Below are 25,275 nucleotides of genomic sequence, written 5' to 3'. Positions count from 1 at the left end.
GCATATGTTGTGGCTTAACATGGAATCACAGGTGTGGATCAATCAAGGATGAGAAGATGTCTTTATTGACTGCCATACTCAAATTACATCTATACCGCAATTCTGGTGAAGATACAAGAATACGAAAATGAAGAGAAAAAGTATAGAGACGACAAGAATAGAAGGCAAAAAAGAAAGCCGAAGTGAAGGAGATAAATAAAACAATTCACTCGCTAAGTATGCCGCATAAATGAAGCTGCAATTATTAGCCGCTTTACAGCTTTGGAAACTGACAGATCCACATCCACTCTCCAATCTGGTCTTTACAATCACGAGCATGAAAATTACACTTATCAATGAGCTGCAGCTTTGATAGATGATGGCGTCCGCTTTTCCCGCCCAATGTTTATTCCAGGAACCATCTTCAGACCAAACATCTGTTTCTTTGTTTGTGTAGACTTGCTATGGTTATATCCCACATAAAAAGTAAATCATGAGCTGAAAAGATCTAAACCACCCTCTTTGGATCACGAGAAGCTGCAAGATGGTCCTGCAACACAATGGCAGTCGAAGTGAGTACTAATCGTGACAGCATTTCCTATCCGAGTTCATCAGTGATGAACAACAGAAAGCCAGTAAAAATCATGAATGCAAAGAGTTAAATCACTCAATGTTTGAAAGTCTGGACTTACAGAGATGAAATCAAATGCTCTGGTTTCCTCTTTCTTGGAATTGTTCACCACCGAAGTTGGAGCCTGATTCAGAAAGTTTGGCTGGAATACATCGGGAAAAGGAGACGGATGACTACCTTTATCTCCAGCAACATAAGTAATACCACCATTCTGAGAATTGAGGTTTCCTAGGTGTTGCAAGTTTGACATGGTTGCCAGATATTGCTGCTGAGCAACAAACATATTTGCCATGTTGCTGTAACCTAAGGACTGAGACGGCATATTGAACAACATGCCTGGAGGTACATTATTTGGCATGCCGTTAAAAGGAAACATGGCACTTCCACCCATTCCTGTGTTTTGGTAATTAAGCACATTGCTTACTGCACCATTAGAAGATTGATGAGCAGGATATCTCTCACTTACTGACATAACATCTAGCAAAGTTGCCCCGGATATGGCTGCATTCTCCTGAATATTGGAGTCATTACCATTAATGGACAAGCCAGCCATTATATCATTGACACGATCTGTAGGATTTTCGTTTCCTTGAGAATCTCCGGAACTGGGTTGAAAAATATCAATCAACTCAGATCCATATCTATTTGCCTTCGTAGGATCTCCTTTAACATCATTCTTATCACTAACAGTCATACCAGCAAAAATGTCGTCTGCAGGTTCACCACCCTTAACAGAATGGAACAAAACATCAGCAAAAGGATCATTGTTAGTTTTTATATCACTTGCGTTCCCACCAGAGCCCATGTCATCTCCAAGCAAATTATCAATAAGAGGTCCTGTATGTGATGTCAGATTGCCAGCCTTCTGCTCACTTTGCTTCCCTGAGTAGTCATTTACCCCACCAGATTCATCGGCATCACCCGTGTCTATCAGGTCAGGCATCTGAATAACATTATCTGTCTCAGATTTAACAAATTTTTGTGAATCAGCTCCGGTACCAAGGGTCTGTTCTCTATCCAGAAGGCCTAAGACCTATCAATATCACAAGAAAAGATCTTATACACTTCATCAAGCAAACATATCGCAGATGACCACATCTGTAGTGTTAGGAGAAACACTCCATTTCTCAGAGTAGAAAGCAGAAAAGATTACATTATGGTTAAACAGGTCACCAAGCTCCCCTAGACAAATTTGTCATAGACAAAGGAGAAATAATTGAGACTCATGATAAACCTATAACCTATGTTCTCAAACTATTATCTCCCAGTCAATAGTTAGACCTATATTAATAGGAGCTGCAAGGATCACCAAGTAAACCACAATATATACAAGGCTGAAGCTAATTTTTACTTCACCTGTATCAAAGGAAAGGATCATTCCCCGGTAGATTTCCTTGGATACATGTTCAAAGGACTAAGGGGGCTTACCTTCATAGATTTATCTCTCAATGAAGCTTGCGGAGACTCGGAACATCTCACCAGAACATCAACATTCTCACAAAAATAAGATGCTATAACCGAGAAGTGCTCATCATTCTTTTTCCTTAAAATTGAATCTAGCACACAGAGAGCCTTCATTCGGACCTGACAAAAGAATATTTAATTATGAGGAAACTGAAAAGGGAATAAGAAGCATTGTATTAAACTCACACGATAAACACACATGAACAACCAAGTGGTAGATCTCCTCACTGAATCAAGGAGACAGGAATTTTTGGACACTATTGTTTTGTCCGTGACTGATGTATGGAAAAGATAAGAAAAAGATACTGCCAGAGGCCACATGTTCTGTTGGGTCGATCGTAACCAAAGTACCTCTATAATTACACGGAGTAAAAGTAAAATTCGAAGGCATCCACCCCTACATCATATTGGGCAGTCATCTCTTCCAATCTGAAATATTGAAGTCTGAAGGATCATACCTGCCACTGTGGGGACTGCAGCTTTGATTCAAGGGCCCAGCTTAAAGCCATTGCATCCAACTTTGCAGCCTCCACAAGGAATGCTTGAATGGCATCTCGAGTTGGTTGTAGACGTACTCCACCTGATGTCACAATGGTGTCCAGCAAGCGTTCCTCACGTGTCTTCTCTGTATGATTTGAACTGGAATCTCCAGTCGCTAGTTCTGTTTTTGCTCCTCTTGAATCTAACTTTGAGGATCCGCCGGGCTGACTATTTGATATCCCAAAAGTAATTGAGTTTTCACCATGAATTCGAACTGGTTCATACACATTAGAGTCACCGCTTTCTATTGTCAAAGACCTATGGAGGTTGGGACTCTTGTAGCTTCCACTGTCATTCCTTCCGAACGAGTGACTTTGAGTGAAGCTACTGAGTCCCTGCTTAATAGAAGCACTCCCTAAGCCAACTACCTCACTAAGAAATGATTTTTTATCTTCTGACGGCATTGCAAAATTTGTACTCCCAAATCCTTCTATTCTTGTATTCCCAAATCCTTCTATTCTTCTGTTGACACTTTCAGCTGGAGCTGGTTTATTTTCCTGTTCACTGAAGATGGCAGCTAGAGCCTCCTGAGCCATGTCACGCACAGCTTTATTCAAAGCATCCCCCTTCAAAGGATCTGGCTGACCCTTGTAATGAATCAACTGCCGAACAGCCACAGACTGTCTTTGCATTTCCCTCCGAAACTCCACACCAGACTTTCCAACAGCATACTTGATCAACCTAAGAGCCTGAAAAGAATCTCACACTAGTATCACAATGTCCTAACATATAAACTTGGAAAAAAGCGGACACACATCTGACAAACCAAGAGTGGTTCTAGCATTATACACATGTCGGATCTCTATACTTCTGTCTCTGGGAAGCCCAACAATGGACTAAATAAATGAATGCCACAACTTGGAGTAGCATGAACTCCACATAGTACAATTACTGTAGACATACGGTGGGAATTTTCTAGAATGATAGACACCATTTATACATAAGCATCAGTTGCTGACAAAATGAGACCTCTACATATCCATTTAATATGCCAGATACTCCTCAACAGAAAGCTTCACATATGCAGAATTTGTATGCTGGAGTATCAAAGAACCAGGATCAATCTGCACAATCAAAATTGAGATCGCCCCTAGACAACATGAACAACCAAGCACCAAGAGCTAAAACTACGCTTCCTTTAAAGTACTGCATGAGCACAAAGTGACTTTACATAGATTATCTAAGTCCATGGCCTACTAATGCATAATCAAGTTAGGATTACTAACCAAATGACCTTGATCCCACCAATTCTCACTACTCGTCTATAAATGAGAACATCCCCTTGCTGACCCCCATGATACTGATAGGGCCCGCAATTTGATTGACGAGCAGACTTTACACTAAACTTGAAAAAGGGGTTGCTCCTTTGATGCTCTGTAATGATATTATACTTTCACTGATCAAAAGAGAAAGCTATAGATAGAGTTGGCAGCAGTTGCCAATCAACCGCATTCCAAAATCTTCAAAGTGCACCCAAATAACATATAATCACACCGCTAAATTTTTAGCCTGATCAGCTACAGAGCAATGGAACAAGACCGGGTCGAACTAGCTTAAACCAAAAATTCGATCTTTAATTGTGGTAGTAGCATAAGGGGAAGGCAAAAACCAATCAAAATACTGATCAACAGTTCTCACAAGCTTCTTCAGCAGCTCCAACTCGCCAAAAGAAATTAGAAATGAGAGAGAGAGAGAGACGTGGAAACTTTATTCCAAACCCTACCTTCTGCTTGACGATGGGGCTCTTGTGATCGAGCCGCTTGAGCACGAACTCCGACACCTCCTTGACGATGCTGGCGTGAGAGGACCGCAAGAGCTCGCAGATTTCCTCCAATTTGTAGACGGGCGCGACCTTGTCCTCGTTGGAGGTGGCGGCATCGATAATCCGCGACCTCCAGTACGATTCCACCGCCCTCCTGCTCGAATCCATCGCCGGACCGTGGGGGGCCGAGCCGCCGCGAAGAACGCAAAACCCAAGAAACGGAGGAAGATCTTATCGCCGAAGCGAGCGAGGACAGGTCCGATTCGAAGCCAAGGCGAGCAGAGCAAGCAGAGCCCGAGCCTCGACGAATTCGATGGTTCGAGAGCACGAATTCTAGGGTTTTCGTCGAAGGGAAGAATCGAATGCTGGTGGGGCGATCAGAGAGAGAGAGAGAGAGGTTTTGGTTTTGCGTTGAAAGTTCGGTCTTTTAATTCACCGGTGCCAGATTTTGCAGTTGCAGATGAACTAGGACAAGAACAACTGAACGAGGGGGAAATTCTGGTACATTACCGTCGTATTATTATTTTCTCCGAACCGGTTCGACCCGAATATGACCCGGTTCAGATCCCGGGTCCGGGTTCTCGGGTCCCGCCTCAGGATCTCGTTTGCATATCAAATTAATACGAAATTTCAAAAAAAATTTATCGAATTAGTTAGTTCAAACAAATGATCCAAGGGCAAAATCGCCAAGCCCTCTCAAGAACAACTCCATGTGGGAAGGTGAAAAAAAGAAGACAAGCAAGGAACAGTTTTGAGCATGTTTTGTGCTGCTATGGTATTTATTGATTTGAGGGTACAGATACAATTTGTAAGAGACTTGCAAGGCAGCGCTAGTGTAACTGCGAAAGAATGGCACGGCGGCTCCTATCACTTCCATCACGGAGCTAAGCTAACAGAATCTCTAGTATCGTCCGACTCGTCGACGATCATCTCGTTCCAAAATAGCATTTTCAAGTAGGGGAGGACTTTCGGGAGCACGGGCAGATCCGCGATGTTTATGCTCATCAGGTCGAAGGCGATGCAGGTTTTGTGCATGTACGCCTCGTCGAACACGGGGATCTTCGGGTATCTTTGGCTGAAGTGGGTGAGGACGATGCGGTACACGCCCGCCAAGGCGCCCACCTGGATGGCCTCCTCCGTCGTGCTGTGGTTTCTCGCAATGGCCTCATCCACCATGCTATCCTCAAAAGTTGCCTGCAATGAAGAGCACCAACGATTTCATCATCTTTCAAATGAGAGTGGGATCCACCAGCACGCACCATTCCTCTAGAGTACAGCATCTTCGTGAGTGACTTTTTACAGGAACCATTTTCCAAGCATCAAATAAACAGGGTAACGCTAAGGTTGCCTCGTCGAGTTTAGATTTTAGAAGGCTCATGTGTACGACATAGAACTGAAGGTTTGAAACCTATCATTTTTGGTTCGTAATGCTCCTTACCAAGTTGACGTAGTCTGTACCAGAAGCACTCAAATCAACATTCAGATCTCTTAAAATCGAGACAGACATCACATAGATCCACACCCATCATCTTGAAGCAATACGAGGAAAAACCTACTACGAAGAGCAATTCTAATAAGACCCCTGAAAAGGTGTAAAAAGATCATATCAAATTTACCTCATGTATTAGGACAGTGGCTCCCCTAGATGCCTCTGTTAATTCAGGGCAGGGTCTTGTGTCACCGGAATACACAATCTTCCACCCTTCTATCAACTTCCCATCAGAATTTAGTCTCTCCAACGCCTTCAGGACAACACCAAATGCCTGTGGACAGTGCACAACAGGAAAACTAACCAAGGCCTCCAAACCCGCTTCTTTGAGCATCTTCTTCATATTCTGCAAAACTGGAAAAGCAACACTGATGTCTGGTGGACTACCAGGTCGTTTCCAAAAACTCTGCATAGGAGCTCCCCTCGCAAACAATGTTGAATCAGCACCATTTGTCCTTGACCTATTTGTAATTTCTCTCGAGCCATCGTGTGAATTTGAACTTTCTGCAGAAGACTGGTCCATGCTTGACTCACTAGCTTCCTGAAAAACATTTAAAGACGCTTCCGTGGTGTTCCTACAATCCAGGAACTGCATGTCCAGATCTTCAAGTCTTTGGTACGCATCAAGATATCTCTTGAGTTGCCTAGGCCCAATCACAAGCAATGGCTCATGAGGCACTCCTTTCAACAGATCACGTCGTTGAGCAAGTATTCTAGCCAAACCGGAATGGTGATCAGCATGAATGTGAGAGATCCAAATGCATCTAAGACCTTTCATGGCATCGTCAGCACCCCCTACTCCAAACCTATTTTTCAAGGAAATTAACATCACCATAAGCAAGAAATTCAAATCCTTCAAAATGAACATAGCAACTCAATAAGATAAAGTAACTAGTATGTACCTTCGTTTCATTTGCCCCAAGGTTCCCTCCCCGCAATCCAGAAGCAAACCTCCTTTGGCGAAAAGATTGATATAAATTGAACTGACATTCCTATATTTAGATGGCTGTGACGAACCGGTCCCCAAAAGAACAATCTCCAAGTCATCTCTCCTTATATTTTCCAAACAATTGGGAAGGTTATTCTCACTCAACCATGGCTCCTCTTGCATAAACCTTCTCTCCTCCCCCATTTCACCAGTCTCATTCCAAAAATCGTGGACGTGCTGTGCAGCCTCCGCAATGTCTGGGATCTCAGTGTGCAACTCATCCATTATGTTTGAGTGAACCATCTTATTCGGAACATAGGATCTGTCTAATCCAATCTTATCTCTGGGGCGCAACGTGAACTGTTCAGGGGAGAGAGAGAGAGAGAGAGAGAGTTATCAATTGACAATATTGAAAACAGGGGGAAATTCTCATTAAGAAAGTCTATGACACTGAACCATCCACGTGCTGCCAACACCATGGGAAATTGTCTATCTGTCAGATTATTAGAGAGTTCTAACGATTCTTGACCTAAGGAACTTGATACCAATGTTCCCTTGAAGATGGTCATGCCCATCAAAACTCGTGATAATATCTATTATGACTATTTGTGTTCCCATCATGGTTGCATGATAACTCAGCAATGATTCTGATAAAATCTCCACAAAAAAAAAAAAAAAAATTACATTACCACCTACATCTCAAGTATCAGACGACTACTTTCGACACTAGACAAGAGGGAAGATAGAGTCGATTCCACTGAAGCTGAGCAGATTAAGTAAAAGCTGATTACTCATGAGAAATAGCTCAGAGATTTCAAATGAAGGAAAGAAAACCATGCCAACAATAAAGTATAAAGTGCAAAGAATTGAAGGTCTTATGATGATAGCCTTTTATACCTTGAGGAGATTTTCAGCAGAAATTCTTTGACAAGAGAGAGAAGTACCCTGTCAGAAGAAAAACCAGAAATGTCTTCTTAGCATCCTCCGGATAAAATGTAATCCCAAGGTCCAAATGCCAAGAATCGAAATAAAAAAGTTGCCCCTTAGATGTAACTGCACACCTCACTTAAATGGACAGAGTCAGGTGCCAACAAACAGGATTGCTCGAGAGACCAAAAACCTGAAGCTGGAAACAACTGAGGACACAAATAATTAAGTCGTGCAGCAATCCTCGAACTAGAACACAGGATTGGAATCTCTATATTCTTCCTGCAAAGAATGGAAGACAAATAGAGAGTAATTTATTAACTCATAAAATAAAAGTAACACGATTTCTCCAAAGAGTGGATGTGTGATAAATGCTCACATCTCATGTCCAGCAATAATATGTTGCGCTGAACCAAACCTCTTCATCCAATTCTTATAATCTGGACTACTCACAATCGAGGCTGGACTCAAATGGATGACACATGTCACAGTCTTTTGAGTCTCTTTGCCCAAGAAGTCAGCATAGTAATCATTGAGGGAACCTAAGGAAGATAATCTCTGTAAATGAGATTGAGTTGGGCAATCAACAATGAGCACGACGGGACCAGGGATAGAAGGATCCATCACATCACTGGGATGAACCTACAGGATTAGCAAAAGGAATCGTTACACAAAAAAGTCGCGAACTTCAATTACACTCGAAGGATACGCAATAGCTATTCTTTCATTCCTTTTGAACCCCACCGTGATATTTAGCCGTTTTGAGAAAACAGACTTCCCAACTTGCAGCTCCCGGTATTCTGGCCCAGGTCTCAGGCCCTTCTCCTTTGCTCTCTCTGGATGAAACCTCCCCTTAAGTTCAGGCAACTCACAAACATAGACAACAGACATGTCACCGGGCCTCATTGCACAGTAAACACCATTATTTTGACCAGACTCTTCTGGCCACAGGAGAACAGCCGATATTTTGACAACATCATCATCAACAAGAATGATAGGGTCAGCAAATTGATTTAAATCACGAATAGCAGCCGCATCAGAAATTGGAGCAGGGCCAAAGCTTTTTGTGTGAACCATTGCTGCATTTGGGATGAAAGACTTCATAGCATCAACTAAATATTTAAGATCTGACGGACCCCAAACATTAACCTTCAAAACATGAAACAAAGTTCTCTTCTTACTAAAAATTGATATTTGAGAAGAACATTGATACCGTAAAGCCAATTTCACACTTACCGACATTCCTTCGTCTCCAATCCCAGCCAGTGTTAATAGCAACCCTGTCGAACGATCAAAAGTCAGCGGTTCTTTGGATGACAGACAGATGTAATATGATTAACTACGGAATGAACTCATTACATCTCTGATATATAAGAATAATTGCATGAGAGCAATGTCATATCATAATTAATAAAGATGCAAACCTGGAAGTCCGCCTGAAGTCTCAGAGCACACGCGAGAGAGAAATATATGATCTATCTGAAAATCAGAGACGGACTCAGATTTTCCTTCATTGCAAATCCCACCGAGAGCATAAGGGTGAAATTATCTGAGACTTTAACATACCTTTGACAGCTTAATCTTATGCTCTGTGCAAAACCTTTGCAACCCCTGCAAAGGCACTGACATGTTAAGTACCATAATAATCTTAAGGTGCCTGTTGATATTGAACAATTTAACTGGGAGAAGTGTAAATGGTCAACGTACAGTTGAAAAAATCACACTGCTAAATAAAGATACAAAAGTTACAGTAATGGATCGTATTAAAGAAAAATCAAACCAGACAAATCAATGCATGAAGCTTCTAAATAGTGTTGCTTCTGGCCTTACCTCTCCAGCATTAAAAATAAATCTCTGGTGATCAAAGAAAAGCAGGACCGATGGCGACGTATCCTGAGTATCCATTCCAGTTCCCAATATCTGCAACAAAATTAAGGAACATAACCAATCAATAAACACCTCAAAATTTCGAATCACGATTCCCACGAAGACAATGCACGAGCAATTGCAACCTTATTACTTCAGCTCCGCCATAAAGTCAGAAAAACCTAAACAGACATTGGTTAAAGCACTTCAAGACAGACACCGTGGAAGCTAACTAGACTATAGAAATGAGCTGATTTCATACAAGACATCCAGTTAATCCAAAGCCAAAGAAAACTACAACCAATTAATACGGTACTAAATGCTTAGAAGCTTCCGCACAAACCCAAGTAACCCGATTACGCAAATTTTATTCACCCAAAAGATGAAAAACAAGAACCGCTGACAGAGACAACTTCAAGGTCTCATCAGTGCACAAGTAAAAAGCCATGCCTTATCCATCCAATTGCACGGAAGCGAACAAGAGATTCCTAGAAAAGGCCAAGAAAATAAGAGAACTTTACTTGTACATAAGAGATGGTGCTGACAGGATTGGCCCTAGCCCTCTTCTTGAGCTGAAGCTCCTTCCTGGGACCCTCACTCCGGTCTCGACCCTCGGCCCTCTGGCGATTGAACCCGGGTTCCTCCATCGAAGCCCCCTCCGTATCCCTCCCCGGATCGTCCCCGAAGGTCCTCCTGCTCCTTCCGCGAGCGAAGTCCGGGGAATGCCGGAGGCGGCGGCGGCGGCGGCGGCGGTCGACGGCGGAGAAGACGGTGAAGAGGGGCCTGGACAGGGGGCTAGAGAGGAGCGCGAGGGGGAGGACGGGGGAAGAGGGGGGCCACCTGAGCTTGAGCTTGAGGGGAGAGAGAAAGGGGGCGGCGGCGGCGGCGGTGGCGGAGGAAGAGAAGAGGAGGCGGAGGTTGGAGATCATGCATGGCATCTCAAGGTGGTAACCGCAGAACCTCCTCTGTTTTTAAGGGTTCTAGAGGGCGAGGATGAGTAGAGAGAGCGGTCCGGGCTCGAAGAGGAAATTATACAATTAGAGCATTTGAAATTTGATTTTCCAAACTCTATTTCGCAAAAAATATGACATTTCTAAAAAATATCTTTTAGAAAGTCATTATCTAGATAAATGATAATATTTTTCAGTATTTGGCTAAAATCTGATAATGAACAAGAAAATATTTTCTATCGTTTGGTATGAAAAATCTGATTTTAATTTTCCTAAATATACATACATTATTCGGATGCTGATAACTTTCCCATGGACAGTTGGGTAACTTGGTACGAACACTAGAGTAGACATGGCCACGGGCCGGTTTTGGCTCGGAACCGGCCCGGGACCGGCCCGTTGACCGGGCCCGTGGTTTGGAATCGGAACCGGCTCGTGGCCTACGGGCCCGGTTTAAAAAAAAAAAAAAAACTGCTACACTGCTGCAGTATCCCCCCAAACTTTTTTGCCTTTTTCCCTACAAGCTTCCCCCCTCCGCCGTGTTCTCTCTCATCTTCTCTCTCTCTCTCTTCGCGGTTAGAATTCGATCAGAGAGGAAAACCCTACCTTCCCCTCTTTTCCCCCCTTCGATGATCCGCCCATGGCGAAGAAGAGGAAGTCCGTCGCGTCCCGCCTCGACGAGGTGGATCGGAGCCTCTACTCCTCCTTCTGCAGCGCCGCCAACTCCCTCTCCCAGCTCTACACCCAGGCTATGAACCACCAACGCCTCTCCTTCCAGGCCGAGGAGCATTCCCACCCCCACCCACGCCCACCTCCTCCAGTCCTCCTCCTCCAAATCCCTCCTTCCCCCCTCTCCCCTGCGCCTCCTCCTGTCCTCCCCTTTTCTCCTCCGCCCGCCCCCCGTCTCTCCAGATCTGACCCCCGCCGCCGTCGCTGCCGTCGCCCCCGCCCATGGCCGCAGCCGCCGACGCCGACGCCCCCTCCTCCTCCCCCCTCGCTACCCTACTCCTCCTCCCCCCTCGCTACCCTGCTCCTCCTCCCCTTTTCTCCTCCTCCCCCCTCGAACCGGAACCGGTCGGAACCGGAACCGGCCCGGAACCGCCGGTTCATAGCATACATAGCAACGAACCGGAACCGCCGGTTCCGAACCGGCACCGTGGCCATGTCTACACTAGAGTTATGGTCCGATATCAATGGACCCCAACTTGAGCGCTGAGATCAAGGCATGGGGACCTAGGTCTTGGGCTCGCCTCGATGGAACTGAGCGCAACCATTGAGTTCTTAAGCTCAACCTCGATGGACCCAGGCGCGAGCGTCGGGGACCCGAGCATGAGTTCCGAGATCATGGGCCTCAATGGACCCGTGCCTGAACACCAGAGACCTGGTTATAGACGCCAAGAACCCAAGATGCAGCGTTGGAGTTTTCATGCCTAAGCATAAAATTTCGAGTTCAAGCGCTGATACTCAGTTATATTTTCGAAAATGATTTCCTATTTTTTAAATAGGAAATCATTTTTGTGGATTTAAGCATAAACTGGAGAACATTTTCCATTGATTAGGAAAATATTTTTCATTGACTTATTTTCCTAAGTGAACCAAATGTTGAAAAATGAGAATGTTTTTCTGGAAAATATTTTCTGCGAAATTGAAGGAACAAGGAAGACTGTTTTTGAGAAATTATTTTTTGACTTTTCGATATTTGAATGAAGAAAATTAATTGATGTGTGGAAAATATTTTCAATGAATTGAAAATAACAAAACTTAAATTGGGGGAAACAACTTATCCTTTTGGGAAGAGAGAATTCACTATTTCTAAACTACCAAACATATGAAAACTAAATTTTTTTTAGAAGTGATTTTTATGGAAAATATTTTCTTTTATCATGAAGTTTTCAATGAAACAAAATTTATTTTGCAGAAAAAAAATGATTTAGAAAATATTTTCATTGTTCATGAAAATATTTAGACATAAATTGTTGTGATAATGAAAACATTTTTCATTTTTTTAAAAATATTTTCATTAATTAATTATTTCAAGCGATATGAGCTATTATTTTTAGGAAGATATTTTTCAAATTATTTATTTTTTGGGAAACAAATGGATCTTTAATGGATATTTAAAACCTTCACTTGAAATAATTTGACATCTTTTTCTAATAGTTTAGAGATAAAAAAAAAATAAAGGATATATTTAGCTAGGGAAGGTAAGGAATAGCTTTTTACTTGAAATCAAACATGAAGGTTCACCCTGGCCTATGAGCAATATGAATGCTTCAAATGTCTCTAACTTGGTGTGAACGATGAATTTGGTTTAAAAAAAAGGCAAATTACAATTATTTTCTCATGAGATGCAAATGTAGCAAGTAGGGATAAATTATCAAAGAAATTCTAAATTTATTGTAGGGATGCCAATCTTTTGACGATTTGCCAATATAATCCTTCCGGTCAATTTTGGCTGGAAATTGGTGATATGGACGCCGATTGTTCGACGTAACACGGCCGGCGATGGCATGAACAAATTTTTTGTGTTTTTTTTTAAATCTAAATTATTTATTTATTTTCTTTTTTTTCCCTGGGCGAGCCTCAGCAACCCTCTCTAGCCATAAAGTAAAAAAAAAGAGAAGGGGGCGAGCTCCGGCAACCCTTGTTAGTCATAGCGAAAAAAAAAAGAAAAGGAAAAATTCAAAAATTGAAAAAAATATTGTTAACATCAACGTTGGCTGTGTCATGTAGGATGGCTAGTGTCTACGTGAGCGATTTTTGACCAAAATTGGCAAGAATGACTATATTGGCTAATTGTCAAAATGTTTAGGATTAAATTGGTAAAATTGAAAGGTTTAAGATTGAATCGGCATCCATATAATATGGTTTAAGACTTTTTTGATAATTATCCCGTGGTAAGTAACAACGTAATAGTGCAACATTAGCATTACATGTCAAATTCGCAAGATTAGCTATATCAAGTTAGCATTTCGGTGGCTCTTATAGCGTATAACTGCAAAAATAGCCAATATTACCAATCAAACGAAGCTTGTCAAAAGAACAATACAAATCGAATGAGATAGAGATGGATTGCATAAAGAGAAATGTAAAGAGCGCTGAGTAGAACTCAAAAGAGATATGCTCCAAGCCTCCAATACATAGGACCACAATTAGACTTACGATCCATTTTCCTTGTGTGTAAATGATACACTCGAAGATACTTAATAATGGTCACTTTAAACAAATTAAAAGTTCAAGAGCAATATTGCCCGTTGAGCCAAAGTTCATGGATCATTTTGAACAAGTAAAAGTTCATGGGCGACATTGCACATTGAACCAAAGTTTAAGAACCATTTTTGTCATTTTCCCTTACTGCGTAGATAATAATGCAACATCAGCAACACATGTCAAAATCACAAGATTAGCCATATCAAGTTAGCATTTTCGATGGGTCTTATAGTGTATTTAGTGGCAAAATAACCAAAATTACCAATCAAAAGAAGCTTGTCAAAAGAGCAATACAAAGCAAATGAGACAGAGATGGATTGCAGAAAGAGAAATGCATAGAGTACCGAGCAGAAATCAAAAGAGATGCTCCAATACATAGGACCACAATTAGACTTATGATCCCTTTTCCTTGTGTGTAAACGATACACTCGAAGATACTGATAAGGGAAAGTCCAAAGAGGTTGAAGGCCTGAAGCAACTAAAAGGTTCAAGAAAAGCTAAAGAGATTCAATCCTCAGAGGTACGTATGATCATCTCTCTCTCCATTTCTCCAAACTTTCCAATTTAACCTTCTCACCTGCATATGTTGAACGATACCAAACTTGACAGAGAAGTGATCAAACAGTTGTCGCAAATCCAAGGCAAGAATACAGCCCCCCCAACAAACATCCTCCTCTTATAGCCACGAGGCAATATCTTGCACGAGTCATCGTGAGCTCGAGTTTTCTCGTACGTGAGGAACCTCGTTTCATCGTAGCCATGGTGTGTTTGGGAGTCTTTTTCGGGTGCAAGCATCACCGATCTTTCAAAGATTACGTGGTCTCCGCTCTGGTCATCTTGTGCATAATCTTGGGTCTTAAGCTGATTCTGTTCGCCGTGTACCGGTGCTTGAAGAGGGCGTCGGGGTCTTGGCATGGAAGAACTAGTTACTCAAGCGATGCTGGTACGGTGATGGAGATGCAACCTCCAGCAGCCTGAAGAGACAAAGGCCATGCACAAGCGATTCACTCACGTGTTGGAGAAGATAAGTCACTGGTTTTGGCAATGCAAACATACCTGATGGACATGTAATTCGATTCCAAACCATTTCATTAGTCTAGTTAATTATATGTCGCTTCGAATCTTTGATTCTTTACGGTTAGATTTCTTCTTCGGTGTCGGCTTCTGGCAACATGTCTTTCTAGGAACAGGAGCTCGACTTCGCAGGACCTCAATAAAGATATGTCGTCTTCTATGTAAAAACTTGATAAGGAAATACTATTCGATAAAATGCGCATTAGGAGCATTGTACTGTACAAATCTACCAACATGAATAACTTTCTAATGCTAGACAGTGAAAATTGCTACCTTCAAAGTTCAAAGTAATCGGTAAACAATCTCTTGCACAGCTATTCGCACTACTAGTCACCTTCCATGTTGGGGTTATCCCACATCGATTGTGCAAGGGGTAGTTAGTTAGTTTTATAAGTTTAATGAAAAACCTCACCATTTTGGGAGAGAAACTCAAGATCATTCAACACTGGTATCCACTTAATTGGCCATTCCCTCAGCCCTATCGAAGGACGATGACATCGATCCTCCACGATATGCCGCGACGCATTTGATCACTCCCCTGTGGCCCACTAGGATTGCTAGGCAACAGTGTTGGCAATCTTGACCTCGTGCCCAAACCTGACTAGTTAAGTCTACCAACTTGGTAACTAAGAAATTGCCCACGGTCGCCATGGCCAGTGAGAGCCAGAAGTCCCATTGCCGGAGGCAATGAAAGTGTACGCTGCCAGAAGTGCCATTGCCAAAGGCAATGAAAGAGTATGCCTCCATCATCGGCAATAATAAGAGCATTGATGGCGATATTCAACACCAATTACAATATATATCATGACATCGATAGATAAAACAAACTTTCTAAAAAATCACCTAAAGCAATGTGGCACTTTTAAATAAATATCGAGCTATAGAATCAATTTAGATTGATGATTTGTTATTGTGTGCGGAATATGAATTATTATAGTTCGTATTAATGCTGTAAATCAATCGTGCAAACAAATTTCTACGTGTAACATCACTCATGTGTGAAAAATAAGAAAAGGTAAAGGTTTTATACAATATAATGCTTATAATTGGCGGTTATATCAAGAATGTCGATATGTCCGAGTGGTTAAGGAGACAGACTCGAAATCTGTTGGGCTTTGCCTGCGCAGGTTCGAATCCTGCTGTCGACGCTTTTTTATTTTATTTTATTTTTTTCCCAATTTTCAATCTTTTCCTTTCCCATTTCTGTCCTTATCTCCTCTCCTTAACAGTTCTAAGTTTCTAACTTCCCAGTGGCAAAAGCGTCACTTCGCACATTAATATCTAAACCCCATACGAAAGCCCCCCGCTCCCTTCCATCACCACCGCACATCACCACCGCACACCACCATGACCGCGACCTTCTCTCTCCACTCCATCCCCTCAACTTCCCTCAACCCGCCACCGCGCAAACCCCCTCCCCCGGCCGCCGCCGCCGCCGCCGGCCATCTTCCCATACGGTGCGGCCCCAGAGACAAGCGCGGGCCCCTCGTGAAGGGCCGCACCCTCAGCACCGAGGCGATCCAAGCCGTCCAGTCCCTCAAGCGCGCGCACCGGGCCGACCCCGCCGCCGCCGCCGCCACGGCCCTCCCCTCCCACCTCCGCCGCTCCCTCACGCGCCTCCTCAAGTCCGACCTCCTCGCCGCCCTCCGCGAGCTCCTCCGGCAGGACCGGTGCGCCCTCGCCCTCCAGGTCCTCGCCGTCGTCCGGTCCGAGTACGGGCCCGTCGAGCTCGCCATCTACGCCGACGTGGCGTCGGCGCTGGCGAGGCAGGGGATGGGGGAGGAGATCGACGCGCTGGTGGGGGAGCTGGAGCAGGAAGGCCCCGTCGACTGGGGCGGCGACAAGGCGTTGCCGAGGCTGCTGAAGGCGGTGATCGGCGCGGGGAGGAGGGAATCGGCGGTCAGGATGTACGGGCTGATGAGGGGGAGCGGCGGGTGGGGACCGGGGGCGAAGGTGGAGGATCACGCGGCCAAGGTTTTGAGCCGGGGGCTGCGGAGGATGGGGGAGGTGGGATTGGCCGACGAGATCGACGGGGAGTTCGGCCTCGCCGCCGGCGGCCATCGCGACGGTGGAGCCGATCAAGAAGAGAGGGAGGTGTTGAGAGTCTAGCTTTATCGTATTGTTTTGTAAAGTGATGATATATTTGAATTCTTGATTTATACGCTAGTCGAATGACTGGAATCTTGAACCTTCATGGTCATGAGAATCTATTTTAGTGTTTTGTGGCTCTTGATGTTTTATGGATAACAGTCAAATCGGTAAATTAAAATACCATAAAGATCCATAGAATATTTTATCTGAATCAATAACTAACAACATTCATTATTCGAAATCTCGAGATTATCAATACAACCCGACTAAGATGCTAACGGTTAGGAAGTATTTCCATGTAAGATAGGTCGCAAGTTTAGGCAATATAGCAAGAGTCTTTTGGAGATTTGTTCCCGAAGCCTTTACCGCTAGGCCGACCTTTGCTTTTAAAGTCGATTTTAAGAAAAGAACTAGGATCAAAGAGAATAAAATCGATGAGAGAAAAAAAAAAAAAGCATGTGAATTGGACGCAAATATCATAATTTCGATTATCACATTATCTTTAAAATAAATTTGCTTACCTATAAGTATTTATCCGAGAATGTTGATGTCGAAAGTGTGAATAGCATGTCATTAAATTGGATCCGCTTTTTTTCCCACATTAAAGTTAATGTTCATTAATCGTTAAATTCTTAAAAGACCAATAGACAACCTAAGAAAGAAGCTCGTCGAGAAGGGGAAGGTGCCTTCCTCACCAGCAAAAGCGGTTCAGCTAAATTTACCCCCAAAATAGTTTTTGGGGGTCCTTTTTCGCCTTTTCTTCCTTCGAGGAGCCGCCCAAAGCAAAGCGTCGTCATCGTCATCTTCCATTTTCCGCCATATTTCGGAGCTGATTCCACCTCTCTCTCTCTCTCTCGGCAGCTTCATCTTCTTCTTCGTCGTCGTCGTCGTCTGAGCAATCGGAACGGAGACGAACCCTACGACCGCTACTGCTGCTAACAGCAGCGGCAGCGGCGGCGAAGAGCTTCGAATGAGCAGCAGCAGCAGCAGCAGCACCGGCAATTTGCCGCCGCCGCCGCCGCCGGAAGATGCTTGGGTCGGCACTTACCGGAGATTGCAACCTCAGTGGCAACCCGTCAGCAAGTACCACGAGGTTTCTTTCCGTCGTTGCCCTTTTCCTTCCGTTTTTTTCACGGCTCTACTTTTGTCGCCAAAAACGACGGATTCGCGCGGGGAGTTTCGTGCTCCGAAGCATTGTGCTGGGGTTCGATTTGAATAAAATTGACGCTTCTCGTGACTTCTCTCCCCCTCTGTGCTGAAAGCCTGAGAGGAAAAAAGTTAGAATCTTGGGAATTGTGGCCGTGTTGATTCTGGGTGAGCTCAAGTCCGAGCTCAGCGTACGCAAAGTTCATTTTTTCAACTTGGTCTAGTGGTTGAATTCTTGCGGCAATAGGCTTAGAATTGAAGTGTTAATAGATTGTCCCTCGTCCAACGGCAAGATTTTGATGGCATTCCTTTTTCGCTTCTCTTTTATATGTGGTGCTAGTTTTTTTTGGAGGATTATTCTGTGTACTTTCTATTTGCCATATGCCAGAGAAGCATAAGATGCCCGACCTTCTGGCATGCTCGTCGCGATCTTATATAGTTTGCACATAAATAATGCTGCAGGCATTGATTCCAATTTCCATATCGCGAGTTAATCAATTTGATGCTGCAAGACTCGATGTAGAAATGTCAGCAATGTTGAAAGAGCAGTTGGTGAAAGTCTTCTCCTTGATGAAGGTACCTGCTGCTTTTTTTGTAGTTTCCCCCCATCTGCTTGAGGTTGTGTAATATGCATCTTGAACTAATTGCCCCCTTTGTCGGTTTAGCCAGGAATGTTATTTCAATATGAACCCGAACTTGATGCCTTTCTTGAATTCCTCATATGGAGATTCTCCATTTGGGTAGATAAGCCCACTCCTGGAATTGCCTTGATGAATTTGAGATATCGAGATGAACGTGCAACCGAAGCAAGAGGAAAGCGTAAGTTGCTATGTCTTTCCCTATGATCCATGCTTGATCAATATGGTTTCTTGGCATTCATTGCGAATCTACTTAAGGAGCGATAATCATAGTGTTGAAAAGACATTGTTATTCTGCTGCGTACTAATACTCAAGGAAGAGAACACTCTTTTATATATCATCGAGTCATCATAGGCTCTACCATTTTGCTCCTACTTGACAGCCTTGACACTCACTTGGGATTGTACCTGTGAGCAACAGGAGTTAGCATATAATTTCCTAGCTACTGTCCGACTTTAGTTGCAAGATGTCACAACTTCCAGTGAATACTTATCTCGCCAACTTTCTAGTTTTTCTTCATCCAATTTAATTTTAAACTATCTTTTCTCTAATTAGTCTATGAATAGGTAAGAATGACACATGTAGATCAGTTTAACCTATATGTTTGGACACACTATTGAACTTTGGCAAACTTTCTCGCAGTGAGAACAGGCCTGGAAGGACCTGGCCTTACTGTTGCTCAGAAGATTTGGTATTGCGTTGCCAGTGTTGGTGGTCAATATATCTGGGCCCGCTTACAGTCATTCTCTGCTTTTCGTAGATGGGGTAATTCTGAGCAGGTATTATATCTGTTAATATATCTTTATTTATTCCTTGTGTATTAATTTATTTAATTGAGTTTAAGGTGTCTCTCTCATATCTACAGAGGTCATTGTTGCGGTGGGCATGGGTTTTGGTACAACGAGTGGAAGGATTTTATAAAGCTGCCTCATTTGGCAACCTACTTATTTTTCTTTACACTGGAAGGTAAGTTCTTGGGCAGCAAACACTCTTTTGCTGCTAAGTTCTAAAAGCTAGAGCCCAATGGTTTTCATCACTGGTACACATCCTGCAAGAACTAACTATGGGTAATGGCATGAATAAGTTGATGGTAGTTACCTGTTGGAATGATTAGTTACACTGGTTTAAAGATACAGTGTGAAGTCTTGCTGAAGAAATCCACTGACTCTCCCTGTCCTAATTTCAAGAAATGTAGGCCTTGCTGTGCATTGGGATGAGAAAGTCATAAAATCCCATGAAATTCTAGCTTTCCACGGGCATTGACATCTCTTTTGTAGGCAACTCATTTCCAAACATGGGATGCGGCATTTTGGCTGCAAACTTGAGCTCATATAAAACTTGAAGGATAAATATGGAGTAGATATGATGCTGAAGATTTGTGACTATTAAGACATTAGTAAGCATGCCAGAAATCAGAATAGCTTCCTCCGGTTTTTCATTTACCCGAGCATGTAGAATGGTATGAAAAATGACCATGATGATGGCTACGATGAGCACTGTGAAGCATTAAAGATTTTTCATGGGAAGGATTGTTTTTCGTTGGGTGTGCATCTGTAATTTAGGGTATTTGGGGTAATTTTCTTTCCTTGTTTTCTTTCCTAGTCATATGTCCTTTTATGTAGATTTTTTGCATTGCAAGTCTGATTGCAATCAAGGACCCCCCCACCAAAAAAAAAAAAGGTCTGATTGCAATCCACTGGCACAGTTAATTTCAGGATGCGGAAATATTTCTCACAATATTACCTGTTGGAATAATAATCTTCATGTTTTGTTAAATTACAGGTATAGGACTCTTATTGAGAGAGCTTTGAAAGCAAGGCTTGTCTATGGTAGCCCAAACATGAATCGAGCCGTAAGCTTTGAGTACATGAATCGCCAACTAGTCTGGAATGAATTTTCGGTAATATTTCTTCCTTGTTTTGGCTAAAGTTGATATCTATTAATTAGGGGGGAAAGGGATACATCAACACAGTCTAGGAAATACACAAGGACCTCATTCATTGCTTTAGTAATTTAATAGGAAAGCTCTTTTATGATCCTTCTCATTCTTTTCTTTTTGCTAATTTTTAAATATTTATTAATCCCTTCCCCAACTTGGTGGCCAAAGGCCTTGGTCTTGTTGTTGTTCTTGTGGTGGTGATATGAAGCTGTTGTTTTAAATGCAATATCTGCCCCTCATATTAACAGAGTACATATGCTATGCTATGTTATATTGTGGTTATGTACAAAGTGGGTGTGCATAAACAAGCAGTCAGCCTTTGCAAGTGATTTCCAGTAATACGTGTGAAGTGAGATACTGGGGAAAAGTTAGCATTTCAGGAGAGAAGAGGCACTAATACGACTTCGCTGCTTTCTGTGGCAACTCTATTTTGAAAGTAGCACAATACACTTAGCTGTTCCAATAAGTTTCTGTTGGTCTAAACGTGAACTCGTATGTGCAGGAAATGTTGCTATTGCTTCTTCCTCTTTTGAATTCCTCGACTGTAAAAAATCTCCTCCACCCATTTTCAAAGGACAAGGATGCAGACTCTGCCGTAGATGACTCTACATGCCCCATTTGCCAAAATAGCCCAAGCATTCCCTTTCTTGCTCTTCCATGTCGACACAGGTACAAAAACCCAAATGCACATCCTCTTCTCACTTTTGCATTGCATTCAGCTCTTTTCTCATCCACAAACTTTAGACAGGTCAAATCGAATTTGTCCAGCCTGTTTTAAACAGGCCTCCAACGTATCAAGGGGCATTGAATTTACATAATTTTCGGTTTAACTAATGGCAGGTACTGCTATTACTGTCTGAGAACTCGATGTGCAGCAGCTCCTTCGTTCCGATGTTCCCGATGTGGTGAACCGGTTGTTGCGATGCAACGGTACAGCGAATCGGTTGGAAGTACAAGCTCCGGAAAATGATTACTCCAGCGGGAGCAAGGGTGCATTGCAGCAGCTTTAACTGACGCACTGAAGAATGCGGTCGTTTCGGAACCATAAAGCGCCCCGCATTATAAGCGAAACCATTATTTACCCTCTTCTGGATGTGCAAAGAGAGGGACAAGTGGAGGGGTTTTTTTTTTTTTTTTGGTGGTATTAATTGGTTTGCTGGGGATTAAATTTAATCCAGATTGGAGTGGGGAATGGGTAAGATCAGTTACATTAGTTTCTGTCCATGAATTCTGGAAATCCAGGGTTGGCCAAAGAGAAAATATACGATACGATTGTATTTGGCAGAAGAATTGAAAATCTCAACTCAAATAAAGATGCTAATTCTTATTCGGATCACACGGTGAAAAGAAAAACACAGAACATGTATAGAATTTTAACTGGTCGTGTCTATGCAAAGTAACAAAGGAACGCAGTCAAAACAAAAATTAAAGAAATGTCCATAAGCTGTCATATGGACCTTGAATCGATCTTCCAAAGGATTGTGTTCTTCCTCTTCTTCATCCAGTATTGACAGGGACCGGGTGAAATAATGACGATAGATTAATATTTTCTAGCAACTACACATATAATGGAGAATTTAACTATTTTTATGTACGTATAGAGTAGACTAAGGCGGCACCATAGAATCTAAGATTAATCTGTGTGATTTAAAAATAAGCATATGGATAGGGGGCGGTGACGGCAACATATAGATAATGTTGATGTATTGTCCCTCATTTGACCAAGGAATGCCGAGATAAACAAATTAAATGTTTTGGGATTAAAAAAAAAAACGATGGTGGATGATGGTCCGCTGAAAGGCTTGATTGCAAATCTTGACACACGTAGACAATAGATATGGTCTTCATTAGGCTACCGACGTCAGTGCCGGTCACGTCATTGATTTTCGATCAACTTTGAGCGAGAGGAATGCATTGGCAAAATTATCAAAAATTTTATGATTAAATTATTTTAATTGAAAGTTTATAACTGAATTGATTACCGCACGATAATTTTCTGATTTTTTGGATAATTATTCCGAATGCACAATTTTTGGTACGCATTTTCCAATTTTCTTAAATCCATTTCTCGTTGGTGGATATACTTCCTCGAAACGCAGTAATAAAAGGACCACCCGCTTCCATTGATCTCCCATCATAAGATCAAATTCAACACCCACCACCTCTGCAACAAGAAGTTCAGCAAAACTGCTTCTGAGCTCCGGTTCTTCAGCTTGCCTTTGTCACACATGGAAGATCAATGGAAGCGCACGGCTCTGCTAGTCATCGACATGCAGGTCTCTTCCTCTCCCTCTGTCTCGACTGCACTGATTTTGTATGATTCTGTCCGAACGTTGTAAGTGGGCGCGTGTTACTTGTTCGCTAACCCGAACATCTCTGTTTTTTTCCCTTTCGTTTTTGGGCAGAAAGATTTTATAGAAGAGGGAAGCGTGATGTGGGTCAAAGGTGGGAAAGCCATTGTCCCCAATGTAATGGAGGCTGTTGAATTAGCTCGGCGTCGCGGCATTCTGGTGGTTTGGGTACTCACCCTTTTCGATCTTGTACCGATTTGTCCCCTCTTTTCCCAGTTTAAATCTGCCGAAATCTTGGGATTACAACGGTTCTCTCTTCAAAAAAAGATGATGTTTTGATGCTGTTTAGTGTGGTCTTGAAATGCTGAGCTTAAAACGAAAGTTGGGACTGTTGTTGTAAGCTTGTTATAAACAGAGAAAGGGAAACATTCACAAGATTCTAAAAAGCCATAATTCTCCCCCCCCCATTTACCCCATTTTGTTCAACCTGAAGCTGTAAATCGCTTCATCTGGATATAGTGAACCTTCAGTGACCGTGAATGTGGACAAAATGCTTTCTTTTACCCTTTCTAATACCTTAAGAGTGCGAGAGTGATTTTAAAGAACTTGACAAAAGCATACTTGCAGGAATCCTAGGTTGTCTTACTTGTATGCTTTCTCATGCTCGATGGCGATCGTAATTATTGGTACCCTTTTAGGTGGTTCGGGAGCACGATTCTCAAGGAAGAGATGTTGAACTCTTCCGTCGACATTTCTACTCGTCTGGAAAGTTGGGTCCAATGAGCAAGGGTAGTGCGGGTGCTGAATTGGTCGATGGCTTGGTGATTAGAGAAGGGGATTATAAATTGGTGAAGACGCGTTTCAGTGCATTCTTTGCAACACATCTTCATTCGGTCCTTCAGGGTGCTAAAATAGATAGTTTAGTCATGGCTGGTGAGTCAAGTCAATTTTCCAGCCACTGTCTTGGAAGAACTGTTTTGAAGTAATGTATTGGCGGTGGCAGATTATTAATATCTTGGTCTCGACATTTGCAGGTGTTCAAACTCCAAACTGCGTTAGGCAGACGGTCTTTGATGCAGTGGCACTTGATTACCGATCTGTTACTGTACTTGTCGATGCCACCGCTGCTGCTACTCCTGAGGTTCATCACGGTATGATGTTAAAAAGAAAACATTTCCTGTTATCTATACTTCCTTTGAAAGAAATGATAGCAGTAGGTAGGTCTAGACGAAGCTTAACCTATAATCATCGTTGGATTATCTAGAATAACCTCGTTAGCCTCATTTTCATGATCACTGCCCTGATGGTCTTTCACATGGGTAAGTGTTGCCCTGATGTCTTGTGAGCCTCGGGATAAAATATTTTAGGTCATTGACCCTCTTTTTTTCTTTCTTTTTCTTGTGAAAAGTTCATCATCTTTTTCGACTGCAATGTTTAGATTCAGTTGTCAGCTCATGCTTTGATTGCTATAGTCCCACGATTGATTCAAAATTTCTCTTTTTTCTTCTGGGACAGCGAATATCTTCGACATGAAGAATGTTGGAGTTTCTACGCCCACATTGCAGGAGTGGCGGCAGTCCGCTTCTTGAACTTGAGCAATCTGATGGACTAGACAGATAAGACAGGATCATCCAAAGGCGGAGCAGCTGGATGGTCATGTTGTACCATTTGTTAAGTTGCAGCAACAAAAGAAAATTCGAATGCTCGTGTTGTACCATTGGTTGCTAAACATTACAATCTTTCGCATTTTTCAGAAGTTTTACCTGAATTTTGATGAATTTGATCCATGGTTTAAGTACTTGTTCTTCTCTCATTCCAGTTTTACCAAAAGTACTTGTCCTTCTCCAACCAATTATTTAACAACTCATGCCAATCATTCACGTTTTCAATTTTATGAATTTACTCGGTATCTTCAATGATTCCAATAGAACATTGGACCAAAGAACTATTTTCCCTTTCAACAAATTCGTTTGAGTATGCGCCTTCTCCGCCGTTGCGAAAGCTGAGGAATGCCAATTGCTTGTTGGGATTGATGCAGTAGATCTAAATAAAGACTAATGTAAATCGAGTGAATTCAACTACAATTATTTATGCTGCACACAAGTGAAAGTTAAACAATAGCCATCGTAATATCAAGCAACATGTTTCCGTCAGACAAGTTATTGCCCGCCTGCGCATGACTGCTAATCAAAGAAGCTGTGCCGCGAATTTACAGAAAAAATCATCTTATTGTAGATGATTTGATCATAGCATAACGAAGCTTTTTCTCTTGTGCAGAGCTGTCTCAAAGCATTAGATATACCACGTCAAAACCCAGCAATGACAAGTAAAAGAACTTCAAAAGCAAAA

At 42.5% G+C, this 25,275-nt stretch overlaps 5 protein-coding genes and 1 non-coding gene across 8 annotated transcripts; 4 read left to right on the top strand and 2 right to left on the bottom strand.

Annotated features, from left to right (window-relative positions):
- Positions 1-40: 40 nt before the first annotated feature.
- LOC115683986 (protein MODIFIED TRANSPORT TO THE VACUOLE 1) lies at positions 41-4,598 on the bottom strand. Of its 2 annotated transcripts, none has more exons than XM_030608660.2 (5): positions 4,338-4,598; positions 2,533-3,303; positions 2,039-2,194; positions 672-1,643; positions 41-529 (listed from the first exon to the last, which is right to left on the bottom strand). In XM_030608660.2, exons 1-5 carry the CDS (start codon positions 4,542-4,544, stop codon positions 488-490), a joined length of 2,148 nt encoding a protein of 715 aa, XP_030464520.1. In that variant the 5' UTR covers positions 4,545-4,598; the 3' UTR covers positions 41-487. The 2 variants fall into 2 exon arrangements, with proteins under 2 accessions (XP_030464520.1, XP_056176508.1); XM_056320533.1 differs by lacking the exon at positions 4,338-4,598 and adding an exon at positions 3,841-3,996.
- A 395-nt stretch (positions 4,599-4,993) lies between these two features.
- On the bottom strand, positions 4,994-10,588 carry LOC115683985 (tRNase Z TRZ3, mitochondrial). 2 transcript variants are annotated; one of them, XM_030608659.2, is made up of 12 exons: positions 10,108-10,588; positions 9,551-9,640; positions 9,287-9,331; positions 9,145-9,199; positions 8,957-9,000; positions 8,465-8,869; positions 8,100-8,362; positions 7,855-8,002; positions 7,691-7,738; positions 6,768-7,153; positions 5,993-6,671; positions 4,994-5,570 (listed from the first exon to the last, which is right to left on the bottom strand). In XM_030608659.2, exons 1-12 carry the CDS (start codon positions 10,522-10,524, stop codon positions 5,253-5,255), a joined length of 2,898 nt encoding a protein of 965 aa, XP_030464519.1. In that variant the 5' UTR covers positions 10,525-10,588; the 3' UTR covers positions 4,994-5,252. The 2 variants fall into 2 exon arrangements, with proteins under 2 accessions (XP_030464519.1, XP_056176507.1); XM_056320532.1 differs by having other exon boundaries at positions 9,287-9,377; positions 10,108-10,244.
- Positions 10,589-15,886: 5,298 nt separating this feature from the next.
- On the top strand, positions 15,887-15,968 carry TRNAS-CGA (transfer RNA serine (anticodon CGA)). The gene has a single exon. It is a non-coding gene; the product is annotated as a tRNA-Ser (tRNA).
- A 199-nt stretch (positions 15,969-16,167) lies between these two features.
- LOC115684056 (protein THYLAKOID ASSEMBLY 8, chloroplastic) lies at positions 16,168-16,929 on the top strand. The gene has a single exon (XM_030608751.2). The coding sequence runs from the start codon at positions 16,168-16,170 to the stop codon at positions 16,927-16,929; it is 762 nt and encodes a 253-aa protein (XP_030464611.1).
- Positions 16,930-17,631: 702 nt separating this feature from the next.
- Positions 17,632-21,971, top strand: LOC115684108 (peroxisome biogenesis protein 2). Its single transcript, XM_030608810.2, has 8 exons — positions 17,632-18,004; positions 18,520-18,633; positions 18,723-18,876; positions 19,339-19,475; positions 19,562-19,662; positions 20,479-20,596; positions 21,138-21,304; positions 21,476-21,971. The coding sequence occupies exons 1-8, from the start codon at positions 17,882-17,884 to the stop codon at positions 21,603-21,605; spliced, it is 1,044 nt and encodes a 347-aa protein (XP_030464670.1). The 5' UTR covers positions 17,632-17,881; the 3' UTR covers positions 21,606-21,971.
- A 782-nt stretch (positions 21,972-22,753) lies between these two features.
- On the top strand, positions 22,754-24,713 carry LOC115684042 (probable inactive nicotinamidase At3g16190). Its single transcript, XM_030608732.2, has 5 exons — positions 22,754-22,911; positions 23,041-23,154; positions 23,625-23,859; positions 23,961-24,077; positions 24,442-24,713. The coding sequence occupies exons 1-5, from the start codon at positions 22,864-22,866 to the stop codon at positions 24,513-24,515; spliced, it is 588 nt and encodes a 195-aa protein (XP_030464592.1). The 5' UTR covers positions 22,754-22,863; the 3' UTR covers positions 24,516-24,713.
- Positions 24,714-25,275: the final 562 nt, after the last annotated feature.

This window comes from Syzygium oleosum, unplaced genomic scaffold, assembly GCF_021117445.2.
Source record: "Syzygium oleosum isolate NSW1041296 unplaced genomic scaffold, Sole_v2.1 Sole_v2.20, whole genome shotgun sequence".
Lineage (NCBI taxonomy): Eukaryota > Viridiplantae > Streptophyta > Magnoliopsida > Myrtales > Myrtaceae > Syzygium > Syzygium oleosum.
The sequence above is the reverse complement of the archived record's forward strand: the minus strand, read 5'-3'. Positions and strand labels throughout refer to the sequence as shown.